Here is a 15,381-nt window from a genome sequence, read left to right on the forward strand (position 1 = left end):
AAGCAGGAAGACATGCCTGGTTTTATTATTTTTTTTATTGCATAACTCTCTAGCACTGGCAGTGGTGGACCTTCAGGTCTCAAATTTTAGTGGCACCCTGTGTGATGCCAAGATTTGGTGCCCCCCCACCTCTTGCCTTCCATTCTCCATCATAGTTGTCACATACGCACACCAGAACCCCTGAGGCTGGTGCAAATCGGTTGCACTCCCCTAAATCTGCCTCTGGCACAGGCTTCCTCAACCTTCCACTCAGCTTGCTTAATTCTTCAACTGTACATGCTCAATCTGTCCTCTGAAATCAACAGGGATTAAAAGTTTATTGGTTGGATCATGCCCAATAACTTTAAGAGCACTAAGATGCTAACTTGCAAGCAAAATAAAAATCCTTCCAAGTTTTTTCGGAAGTTACAGTACAACCCTATTCATGGCTATTCAGAAGTTGAGACTGGTTGAATTCAGTGTGTCTCACAGGATTTAAGCCTTAGTTACATTTGTAGGGCGGGGGGGAGGGGGGAATGCATGTATCATAAAGGAGATTCCTCACAAAAAAGTCAGTTTGGAATAGATTAGGTGAAAACAAGTGTCCCAATCTGAAAAATATAGTGGATTTCTATAAACCTTTACAGCCAGATCTCAGCCCTGATGTGAGAAAATCTGTGAGTACCCAGCTCCTGAGAATAGAAGCATTACAGATTGCTATTATTAATCCATGAGGGAAAAAATGATCATTGTCAGAAACCTATCAAAGTGATGAGAGTCAGAAGTGATTATCCAGCTGCCAGTGTGATTGATGTGAAAAAGCTTGTGTTTTTTTTTAAAAAAAGACTAAATGTTATTCAAAAAATGTAATTAGCATTTCCGTTCTCACTGGGAGGGATTTTCCCTTATCCATTCTTAATATGTCACATGAAATGTGGTCTTTGGAAATCATACTCTTATCATGATGAAGGATGTGCCCAGAAGAATATATATATGCCAGAACTTTGCAGAGCTTCATGTGTTCATTGTCTGGGTTTAGTACTAACCGACAGTGTACATACCACCATGAAGACGACACACGCCTTCACCCTCTTCAGCTTCCTTGCATTTTGCTTCTTCTTCTCAGGTGAGTAGCCTTTAATTCTATTCCCTGATGGTTGCAGTACCTTCTGGCCTCTTTTTGTTAGCTCAGGGCCATGGATTCCATTAGATACATTTCTGTGTAGTTTTAGACCAAGAGGTGACCCACCAGACCCTCAAGGCTTGTAGAACTCTGAGCACAAGTAGCAGGTTTGGGGACATGGCCCTGGAGAGGCCGGGAGCACCTGCAGCTACAAATGTGGTTTGCAGAAAGGTCTCCTCCTGACACTTTGAACAATCTGTGGGAAGAGAGGGGCAATTAAAGGAGTTCCTCTGAGCTCAGGTACTGTGACATGTGGGCTGGCGTTCAAGAAAAGTTATTTAGACATTTTGCAGGTTCCGTCTGAAAAAGCTCACTTCCTTTCCACCTTCTCTGAGCCCATCAATTTCTATCATTCACCTGCCCCCCCATCCCCAAGAGGTAATGAAATGCATCATCCTTCAGAAAACGGGCAGGAATAGGATGCTGATTTGCTTTTGCTGGTTTATATGTATAGATGCACATTTAGCAATAAGAACTTAATGTGCTTATTTCAGTGGGAAGACAATGCATTGTATCATTTCAGGGAAGGCTGTGACCAGGTGATAGGTGTGCCTGCTCAGTTTCCTCCCCAGCTGCTAAGCATTGATGGGCAACGCCAAGGCCCTTACTCTCCCTTCTTTATCATCAATTCAGTCCTGAACCAGACAGCACTTTGACAAAAAGACTGTTTCTAACACAAGGCTATGGCAGCCCTTCACATACAGGGCTGTCTTCCTTGCTAGATTCCCCAAGAAGAAGGAAAAGCCTCTCATTGAGAAAGGCGATAACAAGTGGCTTATTCCAGCTCTCCTTTGGGGGACTACAAATCCCATGATGTCGAGTGGGAAATGAGTCACAATTTGATATTTCCAAACTATAGGGAAGCTGTAGTGGTAACCCCAGATAAATGGTAGGAAAATGGGACAAGGATGGGTCCTACACAGCCTCTCTGCAGTTTGAACTTGCATTCTGTGTATCATTTCCCACCATACACGATGGGACTAGCAGCAAGCAGCAATGAGCACAAGCTCAGCTTGCACTTCCCCATTGTCAATCACTGAATGAAGTGCACGAGATTCCCTTACATAACATGTTTGATCTACCAAAGTTAATCAATTATTGAAATATTGGCAGCAGGGGCTATAAAATAAGCAGAGAGAGAGAGAGAGAGAGAGAGAGAGAGAGAGAGAGAGAGAGAGAGAACAAAAATGAATTCCACACATCCCCTATGTACTGCAGCAAATGTACCTTTGAATCTATGGAACTATGGATCTATGAATCTAGTTTTTTGAGTTAATGCCTATAACTCCATTTTATATAGAAATATGTTACATGAACTGTATTTCCATTCTAGGGATTTCTGGTGATCATGGACAGAAGGTTAGTGCCAACCATTTTTTAAATTAAGGTTCATATTTGCTCAAAGCTCATTTAGGAAGCCCTTGGAGACTACTGACCCTTCCTCTTCTGTTCTTTCATATGCACACAGATCCTGATCCCATCTAACAATGGGCTGCTTTGCATATTCTAGTCCTAATCAGACTGTTGGTGATGACACCAATAATTAAAGATTATTTTGGGAAAGCAAAAGAAAGGAACAGGGAAGCTAGATTCATTCCCGCACCTCCCCTCCCCCCCAAAACCCCCTGTTAATGCTTAGGCCAATGATTTGGTCTGAGTTACTGGCAGTAATACTTCTGCTGCCCACAATGTCCTGGAAGACAGCTCACCTGGGCATTTTGTGCTCCACTGCTTTATTTTCCTCAGGGAGCAGAAGAGGTTACTGATAGGCTAGACACCAGTTCTGCTTACCATTCTGTGACTGTTTCTTGAACCTCTTTGTAAAGGTAAAGGTAAAGGGACCCCTGACAGTTAGGTCCAGTCGCGGACAACTCTGGGGTTGCAGCGCTCATCTCGCTTTACAGGCCGAGGGAGCCAGCGTTTGTCTGCTCTGCAGAGTGTTTTTCCGGGTCATGTGGCCAGTATGACTAAGCTGCTTCTGGCGAACCAGAGCAGCGCATGGAAACGCCGTTTACCTTCCCGCCAGAGCGGTACCTATTAATCTACTTGCACTTTTTGGCATGCTTTCGAACTGCTAGGTTGGCAGGAGCTGGGGCCGTCTCAGTTTTTCCTCATTCCTGGCTCAGTAGATTTACCCTAATTAAACTGGGGTCTGCATCAGGGTCAGCAACTTTAGACCACTTCTGAAACACTCCAGGGGCCTTGCTCGTTTGCACTCACACCATTGGCTTGCTCTTTTATGCTCACTCTTTTGACAGCAATGAACCATCTTTCCATGCTTGAAAAGGAGAGGTTGCACAATATTTTAAGGGGAAGTTGCAGATGTGTACAACAACAGGCTGTGCTGGTTTGCAGGAAGGTTTCACAGCAGAGGAATAGACATACTGAAATATAATAAACATATTTATCAATGTGAAATAATACTTATAATGCCTTCGGCAGGATGAATGCATCGAGTTTCCCAAACCAGAGAAAGGTGGCCAGATTTTCTGCACAGATGATTATAAACCTGTCTGTGGTACTAATGGTGTGACTTACCCTAACAGATGCGCACTCTGCGCAGACCAGTGAGTAAATCTTCACACAGCTGTTTCTACCATTTCCTTGATGAAACATGTCATTTGATTCATTTATTTTATTTTATTTTTATATAACAGTGTCAATTTATTTTTAGGGCAGCAGGAGTTCACGTTCATATAAAACATGATGGAGAATGTAAAGGAAAGGTAATCACTACTAATAGGTTACTTTTTAACAGCAGTGATACTGTTGCAATAAAGAACACAGGACTGTATATTTCTCCAACCTGTGTGGAAAACTGCAATCTGTGGAGAACTGGAATCCCATATTATCTCTGTCATGTGCTTTAAAAAAAAAATCCCACCCTGCCATCACATTTTATCTGTTCCCACATGGCCAGCAATTTTAGGCAAATGCTCCCCTCTGCTCTGTATTACAGCCATTGGGTGCCTTTTCCTTCTGAGCCCCTTTCTCTCCTGTTCCTGGTGTTACTCCCTTTTGCAGCTTCCATATAATGGCTGCATCTGCATTGTGTTCCATGTTTGTGCATCGTTTCAGCCATATGTTTGAGAAAGAGATATTCCATACGTCACACCTTTGATTCCAAAGACAGAACCCTGCTGAACTGTGCAGAATTTAATGGGCTTGGGAAACTCGCTGCATTCATTCTGCCGCAACAAATTAAATGTTCCAAGTTAAGCGACTGAATAACTGAAAGAGGACTATGTATTGTGTTTAATTCCTTTGATGGTTACGTAAATTACTTTGGCAAGGACCGAGCTTCATCATAGTCTGTACTGTTAGTTCCAGATATTTGTTTGCGATAAGGAAAAGTAGCAGATTGTTGTTCCGGTTTCTGTCACGTCTTGCAAATTCAGAAGTAGGGAGGATGCACACAGCTTAGAAAATGGCCATTTCTGCACCAAGAAGTGTTTGTTAAAGGGCCCTGAAACACAGCCCACTTTCGAATGACAGAACCTTGGGAAAGGTTCTTGGAAGCTTGGGGTTGGGTGGGCTGCTTCCTTGCCATCTTGGGACTGTAACCAGATGCAGATTGCATTGCTTCTCCAGTAGCCAACTCCCCCCCCCCCACGCCCTTCCCTGGTTCCGTTTACCATCCAGCCTGGCGAAAAGTTCTGGACAACTTGAAAGCTTGCACATTTTTGTGGCATTTTGGTGCTGCCTTAACATGGGCTTTGGCGGTGTTCTTATGAGCCAAGATAGCTACCCTTATTTCTGATGCCAAGACAGTCTAAGACAGACCTTCTAGCCTACATGCCGACACACAACAACACTATCTCATTTCCTCCACTGAGTCCCAGCGAGTCTGCTGAAATCCTGAGCAGGTGTCAGCAGGTTGTTTGGGATGGAGAAAGGAAAAGAAGTTGAGGCTTACTCCAGTTCAGTTGGAGGTAACTGTGGGTGGATAAATCTGATTTGGATGAAGGGGACAACTGGAGTTGCATGTGGGTGCACCCCACCCCTGTAAAAGATTGGGCGTTCTTCAGGTCTTCTGTACTCCTATACTAGAAGTACAGTATAGGTTTTATGTTGCTACCTACCAGGGACGCTTTCACAGTAGATTTCTTGCGTCAACAGCAGCTTGGACTACCTTAGAGCTCCCTTTCAGATCCATGATTCCAGGATTTGATGACTTAATTCCATGTGCTGCTTTGCTTCAAAAAACAGATGAAATAGGCATGTTCTCTTGTATTGATATAACTTGTATAAAGCACCACAGTACAGACTTCTGGCAATGAATGGATATGTTTAGAATATTTTCTGTTTGCTCTTTCTTATGGAATGCTATCATGAGCTTCATTTAAATAGTAGTACTAATCCAAGGGTTTTTTGAGTTCCAACCAACTAAATATGAGATCAAGAAAAGGATGAGGAAAGTATCTGGCACTTTCCATAATAGCAGTCAGTGGATACGTTGTTCTTCCTTTGAAGCAATATACTAATATCAGTAGTGCATGTACAATTTTCTTTCTTTACATGTATTGTTGATATTAGTAAACTGAATTAATATTTGGGTTTGTTAATAGTATTTTGAATGGCATGTTGCTTTGTTAATGTACTACTGGGTGATTGACAATGGCCTTTGGCTGAGGAATAAAGATGTGTTATTTGTAAAGATTGCATTCAATCACTAAGTGCTTTGCTACTATTTCCTTAGCCGGATGTCTGCAGTAAGTTCCCCCAACAAGAGAAGGGCAAACCAATTGTGTGTACCAAAGAATACCGTCCCGTCTGTGGTACCAATGGCGTCACTTATGCAAACTTATGTCTCTTCTGTGCAGCAAAGAGGTCAGTGACTTTCCCAACTTTTTGTCAGGTGCTGAAATGACAGGTTCTCCAATGTGGAGCATGTATTGTAGGCATAATGCCACAGGCTCATTCCATGCACAAATATTCTGAGCACATGAGATACTTACCATCCTATCTGTGGAGTTACCTATCCAAACAAGTGGGTTTTCTGGGCAGCAATGAGGCCTGTAAATTTTTCAATCGATGGAACTCTAATGGCAGATCTCTCATTGTGTGCTGGGCATACAGTGCTGCAAGCCACTTCCATGCATGAACATTACGAGGGTTTTTGTTATGGGCTGGTGGCTCTAAGCATTTGTTTATTTGTTTGTTTGTTTGTTTTAGGGACAGTGAAGTTCCTCTTGACATAAAGCATGAAGGAGAATGTAAGGTAAAGGTGAATTCTGGATTTACAGATCATTGGGCAGGATTCACTTAATGAACCTTGTCAGCTTGTGCAACAGTATTCCCTTCCCCCTCCCCTTGCGCCCCCTTAAACTGGCTGCACAGAGGTTTGGGAGAACCCCAAGAATAGCATGTGGGGGGAACAAGGGGGGATGATTCCATTTGGCAGACTTGCACAGACAGAACGTTCATAATAGTGCAGTGTTGAATGCTGCCCAAAGGTTTTTAATACTCTTAATTGTGCTATTATTAATTGCTCAAGTGCCATACAGGTATTTAGACAGATTTTATACTGGGAACATGAGCAAAGGCCACCACCAACAGTATGCATTCTTTCACAGGATGTGTGCAGTAAATTCCCAGAGCCACCTAAGGGCCAGGCTCCTAAATGTACATTGGAATGGAAACCTGTTTGTGGCAGTGACGGTCAGACATATGGCAACTTGTGTGCATTTTGCCATGCGAGAAGGTGAGTAGATCAAATAAAGGTCCTTCTGTAACAAAAAGTGGCCTGCGGGTTAGTGGAATCATTTTTCTAGTTCAAACTATGTACGAAATATGTATGAAATACGTACAAAATATGTACAAAACATGTAAGAAATTCAATTTTACATTAGAACTCTCAGAAGGAGGAGGGAGTTAACCCCTGGATGCATCTGAGAAGGATGCAATAAAAACATCCACTGTCAACACAACTGACCAGATCATGTATTGCATGTTGAAATTTATCTTATCTTTTTCAGACAAAGTGGAAACACTATCACAATAAGCCACAAGGGTCCATGTAAGGGAAAGGTAAATCAACTGGCTTTATAATTCTCTGTGGCAGCTTATGCTTTTCTTACTAAACACTTTATGCAAGAGGCTGAATTAGTACAGGAGAATTCAATGGAAATACAACCTTTTCCAAAAGGAAAATAGTAGTGAGAGTCTGGAGAGATCACACAGATGTGCATGATTTTGCAAGTGTGGCTCTGGAGATAAAGTAAGTAAGTATCTCCTTAATCCATTCCCATTTTAGCAAAATAATTTCCTATCCATTTCCACATATGATGCTGGCCATCTAGATGAGTAAATCACCTTCTTTGTAAATGATAATCTTTGACCAATGCAATTCAGTGTATCAGGTTTATGATATGGAAACGTTTTGTTGTGAAGGGATGGATGTCTTTAGAATGCTCTGTCATGGCTTTGAAAAGACAAACCTTTTTGCTTCTTCGTGGAATCTACTTGCTTCCTCACGGAAAATCAGGGGTTTATATTAAAATGTAGAATTCACAAATCTTGTGTTGCACATCATGAACCTTTTCATGTTAATAAGGGATGTTTGAGGAAACATTCTGTATTTGGTTTCACAGGACGAGTGCAGTGGCTTCCCAGTCCCACCTAAGGGCAAGCCTGCTATATGCACACTTGAATTAGCAGAAGTCTGTGGCAGTGATGGTGTGACATATCCAAACAAGTGTGTGTTTTGTGATGCCAAAAGGTGGGTATATTTCTGTTAACCAGTGTATGAAAATATTTTAATGTAAGTCACTTTGAGCTACTTGGTAAAAAAACAACAACAACAACAACAATAAAAACAACAACAAGAGAGTAATAAAGCTGTTGTTGGAAAGAAAGCATACAATTTATACATTTCAAAATGCCTAGCTATGAATTCAGTACATGAATATGCTGTTTTTCCTGGAGAAAAAAGGAAGACTTAGATTAATGCAAGCTAAATCACTGGGATTTACTTAAGGGGGAAGTCCTTGGTTCATCTAAGGATGCACTAGTGAAAATAATCATGTAGTGTAAAGGCCCTTGGGAAAGGGGGGGAAACAGTATTTGAATAAATGGGGCCTATTTTTCCTCTTAAATTTTTAGACATTTCCTAGAGAAGGATCAAAAGGGAAATGGTTGGAAGATAAGTCCTTGGTACATCTGGGAACAATACACTGCAAACATCTCTTGTCAGTATTACTGTGTAGTCTCCATGCCAAAAAATTATCACTTTCTTTTTCAGGAAAAGTGGCGGCAAACTAACGATAAAGCATGAAGGGCCCTGTGAGAAACAGGGACAAAAGGTGAATCCACTTGCTAACATAATTTCCTGATGTGGGATAATGCTCCTCAGTACCCCTTCCAAATGTAATCTCCTAGGCATTCAAGAAATAAAAACTTCCCCTCCAAAGAGAGTCTCAAAACATGACAAAATACATATTCACTTATGAATAATAAGCCTCAAGGAATATGGCACATTCTAATCCTTAATAAAAAAAAGGTATTCAACCATTATTCAGCCTTACATGCCTTCAAGTCATTTGGCTTTGAGTTGTTATCTGAATCCTTAGGACTGAAGTGAAAACACCGCTCTTTGCACTATGTCAAAAGCTCACACAGGTGTTGCTACTTACAAAACACTTACACATTGGCAGATTTTTCCCTTGGAGAAATCCTCCAGTTTCTCCAGTTTTTGTACCAACATAACACATGCACCTTGGTAGGCAATTGCATATAGAATCTTGCCTCATGGTGGTTAAACACCCAGGTGATGAGGGCTGTGGTCATGAAGCATGTTTTTTCACCTTTTTCTTTTTTGAGGGGAGGAGCAAGTTTAGTCATTGCATGGTCCCAAAAACCATTCAGACTAATATTATTGTTCATTATAAAACAGCTAACTACAGCTGAAAAACCAGGACACATCTACACTTATTTTGGTCTTTGATTTCCTCTGTTGGTCCCATGACTTCTAGGCACAGGTCTAAGCAGGGGTTGTTATTTTGGTCCTGCTGTTTTCTCTGGGGAAACCTGTGGTTTAACACTGAATTGGAACAAATATCACCCTGCTCAGTCCCATGTCTAGAAGTCACAGGACAAACTGAGGAAATCTCAGACCAAAAAAGAAGTGTGAAGGAGCCCTCAGAGTGTGAGAGAAGAAAGGGAGGGTGAAAGGAAGAGGAAATAAATGAACTGAAGGCTCAATCCCCGTTTTCCAAACTACTATGTATCTGAAATCTCTTAACTTGGAACTGAAGGATTGGATGGATTTATGTCTGGCCTGACCTCTCTGATATAACAATGCTAACATTTTATTTTATTTTCCCAGGGCGAATGAAAGAAGACTTAGTGGAAAGCAGCAAGAATTACTTTTAAACTGAAGAAAGATACTCTCTGCAAATATCTTTATTTTCTAGTTTAAAGAAAAGTTTTTCCTGATCTGCTAATAGAATAAACTCAAAGCAACTAAATTCTCTGCCTTTGTTTTGTTATCAACACTACCCTGAGAATGAATCATTCCATGAAGTTGTCATTTTTATGCATTCACCATTTACAGGTTTTGTTCAAAAATTCTTGGTTCTAACTTTTTAAAAAAAATATACATAAAATATAGCAAAACAGCAGCACCTGTCTTCCATTAGCATTATCCGTTGACTTGAAATCAGAATCAAATACATACAAGATTACCCCTTCAAAATGTCTATTAGAATGGGAACAGCATGATATGTCTCTTAGAATGAGAGTCAACCAAGAGACACGACTCCTTCAAAATGATTTTAAAGTCTCATTTAACTTAACAATATATATCTAACAATATCAATATTATCCTGTTCAGAGCAGCACTAGAGTACCATCAATTACCAAAATACAAGTTACAGCTGAACAAACAATTAATGGCAACAGTAGCTAGAACAAGTTGAGACTCCTTCAGCCGAGAGTGACAAAGAATTGCTACTCACTCACGTAAAATAATACATCCACTTAACTCTTGGAAGGAGAGGGCAAAAGAACTCATAGAATTGTACCTACCATGTCACCATGCTCTCACCATGAGGTCACAACTAAAAAAAGGGAGGAATTTCAAAATGGATGCATCCTCTGTGAATCCCACTCTGATTGGCAGGAAGGGTCAAACAACAATAAAGGGTTGGCCTTCATCCAATTTCCAAGCACACTATCTGCCAGCAGTAATCTCCCATCCCTGATACATTTGGGTGAAATAACCTTTCACTGGGAAAAAATCAAAGTCCAAAGGGAAGGACATGGGGCTGCTGGTCCTTACAGCTCTTTGATAACTCACATGCACTCTGCTAACAGATCCATTAGGATGATGGTGTTCCTGTTGTTATGCTCCTCCTTCTGCCACTTCTGCCTGATGGTGAAACGTTTCCCCTTTCCCACTTTTTCTTTTTTGTTATTTTAATTGACCCAGAGAATTTTGATGATTTCATGATATGAAACAGTTCTGTTAAGAGGTTAACAATGCGGCCCTACAAATTTCCTTGTAGCTGTTTATTTAAACAAAAAAGGAGGGAGGAGACATCCTTCTTTGAAATTTGAACTTTTTATCACAAATTCTGTACTGCAAAAGTGCAAGAGGGAGAAAAAACCTATAGTAAATCACTTCCAGCTTTATTGAGTGGGTAATGAGACAAGAGGGGGTACCACTTTCCAAGAGAGAATGTTGGCAACTCTGAAGGTTAATATTCCAAGGCAGCTCTCCTCACATAATTTCTTGCCTTCCAGTACCATCCATAAGCCACTAATCAATCAAGTGCACTATCTTACCATTCAGTGAATTGGGACCAACTTACCTGACTAAGTATCCTTAGGTCCATACTTACATAGGTGTGATTCATGCAACCTCCCTGCCTTTTCTACACCAGTGACAGACCTTGGGGTCTCAAATTTCAGAGGTGCTCTGTGTGAAGCCAAAATTTGGTTACCCCTACCTCTCACCTTCCATCCTACATCATAGTTGTGACACCCCCTGTGACACTCCTGCAGGGGGTGACGGTTTGGGGGGTGGGAGAAGAATCACAAAAAGGTCCAACTTGTGTACAGCCTACACTTGGGATGAATACCTTATTGTGTGCTGGAAAGAGGCATATGTACCCTCACTACACAAAGTGGTCCTTTCGTTTCTCATTGTTGCAATGAGAATTACTGCAAATTCTTTATTATAAGTTCCAGTTGTTATTTATCAACATAGTAATCTTTTGTGGCATGAACATGGGTTATCTCAAAACTGATATACCATGACTGTTGACAAGACACCAGAGCTTTGATGTGTCTGTGTGGGGAGGGGGGAATGTTCAAAATCCCATTATATAAAGCTATTGTCTTTGAAAAGCAGTAGTCTTCTTGCTGCCTTACGTCTGCCACAGGTGAAATAACGTAAGAATGTTCATTGTTAGAGAGCATTGAGATAAACCATGTTTTGATTTAGGTAAAGGAATGTGATTGCTTCTATAGATATCAAGCACTATAAGTGTGCCCATAATTGCTGCCAATAAGTTCTTGGGCTGAGCAAACCGCTAGCTGAATCTTGAGAGAAAAGAACTGTCTTCATTAACCATGAAGATAAAAATATCTGTGATTCTTTCCCTAGCAAACTGTTGCTTCCTTTTAGGTAAGTATACTCTCCAGCTCTCTGTAATCAAGGACCACTTTAAACATTTCTTTTTATCTAGATGAGGCAAAGAAAACAGGAAAATGGGTGTTTTACAATGGATTTTAAAATATATGTTTTTGCCACTTTGGGCAAAGCCTTCAACAACCTGGAGTTCTCCAGATGTTTTGGACTTCAACTTTGCTCAACCAAACCCATCATAGCTGTGCTGGCTGGGGCTGATGGGAATTGTAGTCCAAAGAGTCTGGGCAGCACCAGGTTGGGGATGGATTTGGTAGCTGATACATTCTCTCTTCCTGGTGCCTGGATCCACGATTAGGAAAATGGGGGTGGAGAAATATGTGCACTAATCTTCAGATTTGGGGGAGGTGGGTAAAGGAAAAAGTAATATATAAACTGGCCCCAAGGAACAATTGATGTATTTATTTCAAAATGCTATATTAGATAATGGGAGAAACCCATTGCATGCATGTGTCACCATACAAAATTGTATTGTAGTCTTGTATTGCAGTTCCCACTATGTATTGTACTGTGATGTAATCCCCATTGTGGGAATTCGCTGGAGCAAATACAAGTTCAGATTGCAGTTAATTGCTCCAAGATCCTTATCAATGAAGTCTGAATCCAATATTGTACAAATATTATCGGGCCTTTTTTATTTTATTTTATTTTACAAATGTGTAGTTGTAGCTGTAGTAGTAGTAACAGCAGCAGCAGCAATATTACACCCCACAGCATCAAATCGCATGCTGCTTTACAAAGTGACATAGCAAAAAAAAAAAAAATCCCTGCCACAAGGAGCTTAAAGTCTAAATTCTCGCTTCAAATTTATCAGAACATTTTCTTTGCCAGAGATAACATTTTAAAATTCTGTGAAATTTGAGTTAATCATGTATTTACCACATTTGCATATTGTGTTTCTGTAAAAGGCAAAGCATGGGAGAGCAGGGGGAAGAAATTCATGTGCCGTCTCTTTTATAGCATTATGTAACAAAGTTACATACTGTAATGGCCAAAAGAGGGAACATTCTGGGATGAGAGGAAGGTCGCACCAGCTCACCTCTGAGATGGCTGCTGATGGAGGCAATTGGGTTGACTGGAGCCTAAGAGCAGCTGGCTTCAGGGGGGGCCTTTGGTGTTTCACTTTATCCTCAGGCCATGTACATACCATACATTTAAAGCGCCCCACCAAAGTATCCTGGGAACTGTAGTTTGGTAAGGGTGCTGGGAACTGTAGCTCTGTGAGGGGGTAAATTACAGTTCCCAGGATTTGGAGTTGTTGCTTTAAATGTATAGTGTGTATGCAGCCTCTGATGCAGCCAGATAAAGGGATTGTGTTTTTTTAAAAATACAAGTCAATCTTTTAGAGCAACAGGCCATGTAAGACCACAGAGTATTCAGCATTTTTTAAAACGGTCAGAAATGTGAAATGCCAAAGCTAATTTTCAACTTCTGGAAATTAGCCTTTCTTGTTGAAAACTCAAGAATGTAATAAAATACAGGAGATGATTGCCGGTACATAGGTGATGATTGGTTGTTCTTAATACATTCTCAAATCATTTTACAGGATTGGTTGTTCTTAATACATTCTCAAATCATTTTACAGGTACCGGAACTGCAGATAAGGTCAGTTAACATGTTTGTGAATACCATATTTGTTTTTGTTTTGGAATCACGTGGTCTCTCATTCTGCATATCATGCTGTCATGAAAGAAATGTGTCTCAGAAACGAATAATGGAAACAGATTGCACCCAGAGAATATAGCTGCTCTTTAGAATACAGTAAAGTTCTGCCGTCTTTTAATTACGTGTGCGGCTGGAATGAATAGTTGGCATTACACCCATTCATTTCCTGCTTCTGCATTCAACATTATAGATTTTGACACATTAGGTGACTTAGCAGCTGATTAAAATTGCATATATACATATTTTGTGCAACAAACGGAACTGGGACAAGAATGGATCTGAATAGAATACCCATTCAGCCATGTGGAGAGGGCAGAGTTGAAGGCTATGCAGACTTTTCTGAATAAATAGACTCTCTCTGAGTCTAAAGTGAGTAATAACCCAAATCCTCTACCACCTCTTACAATTGTGTACCCAGTTAGAGAGGACACAGCTGAAGAAAAGCTTCCTGTTGGTTTCCCTTTGCAAACTCATTTTACCTTTGTTTTTCAGCTGGACTGCAGAAAATACCTAAAAGGTAAACGAGCCCAGATAAGCTGTGATACGAAGTTTGCACCAGTTTGTGGAACTGATGGTCTTACTTATGGCAGCGAATGTATGCTGTGTGCCATTATCAGGTGAATATCTACATAACCTGTCCCCCCACATAAGCTGGGAGAGTGGTTTGTAATAGAACAGGTGAATTTCTTTTCGGAGGCGGGGGAATAGACTTTGCCTGCCACTGCTCCATTACTCCATGATGTCATCAATGCTTCTGGTTAGTTTTCAGGATGCTGCTCTTTCACTTCAGTCTAAAACAGTGATTGCAATCCATTATTATGTCACAATAATGTTAGCATGTGTTGCAGTGGCAGACTTCCAAAATGTGAAATTACGTACCTCCATTCATCATCTTTATGTTACCCCACCAATGAAAGAGAACCAATGAATCAATGGGGGGGAGGTGGGAGGTATGATCTTAAGTATCTCCCTTTGAATGTTTCATCTCCATGTTAAAAATATTTACTAATTCCAGGCTCTCTCTTTCTAGGTGTGGAAAGCTTGTAGATCTGGCACATGAAGGAAAATGTGTAAATATCATTGTTCATTCACTTGAAACCAAATCATTTCTTTGAAAGTGAACCTAATATTTGTAGTCGTACTCTGGCATGTGACAATTCATTCGAATAACAGTTGAATGCAGGGTGCAAATACATTTTTATTTTAAATAAATTGCACCTCAGATGTATACATGTGTGTAGCTCTGATAATGCAGATTTGATCCACAGTTTAATTAATGGGTTGATCAATTGTTTAATTTCTGCTATCTCTTTGCAAGTGTCTTGACTTTCAGAAGACATCTGAAGGCAGCCCTGTTTAGGAAGGTTTTTAATGTTTGATGTTATATTGTTTTGTTATTATTATTATTTATATTCTTCTGGGAGCTGACCAGAGTGGGTGGGTAAACCCAGCCAGATGGGCGGCGGTAGAAATAATAAATTTATTATTATTATTATTATTATTATTATTGATCTGCTCTTTCTCATGGGGCAATATGATATATTTCGCTTAATGCTTTATATACATACAACTTATATGAATAATTGCAGCAAAATGTCCTGCTAATGAACAGATGTATTGGGAAACATTCTCTGCTTGGTTTCACAGGATGACTGCAGCGATTTTCTAGAACCAATGGAGGGCTACCCTCCCAAGTGCACAGCAGATCATGGATCTGTCTGTGGCAGTGATGGTGTGACATACCCAAACAAGTGCGCTTTTTGTATTGCCAAAAAGTGAGTTGATAACATAAAGTCCTTGTGTAAATAAAAGTGATCCCGGGGTATCTGGGAGTGCAGTTCTGCAGCACAAAGTTGAGTACTGCCTTAGGTGCTGCTTGAGAAATATACAGTACACGAAAACA

General features: G+C 40.5%; 1 protein-coding gene across 1 annotated transcript; it reads left to right on the forward strand.

Annotated features, from left to right (window-relative positions):
* Positions 1–906: 906 nt before the first annotated feature.
* On the forward strand, positions 907–9,630 carry LOC128403623 (ovomucoid-like). The gene is made up of 11 exons (XM_053368575.1): positions 907–1,105; positions 2,496–2,521; positions 3,605–3,729; positions 3,837–3,888; positions 5,862–5,992; positions 6,338–6,383; positions 6,739–6,866; positions 7,141–7,192; positions 7,756–7,883; positions 8,406–8,466; positions 9,489–9,630. Exons 1-11 carry the CDS (start codon positions 907–909, stop codon positions 9,495–9,497), a joined length of 957 nt encoding a protein of 318 aa, XP_053224550.1. The 3' UTR covers positions 9,498–9,630.
* Positions 9,631–15,381: the final 5,751 nt, after the last annotated feature.

Source organism: Podarcis raffonei, chromosome 2 (genome assembly GCF_027172205.1).
Source record: "Podarcis raffonei isolate rPodRaf1 chromosome 2, rPodRaf1.pri, whole genome shotgun sequence".
Taxonomy (NCBI): domain Eukaryota; kingdom Metazoa; phylum Chordata; class Lepidosauria; order Squamata; family Lacertidae; genus Podarcis; species Podarcis raffonei.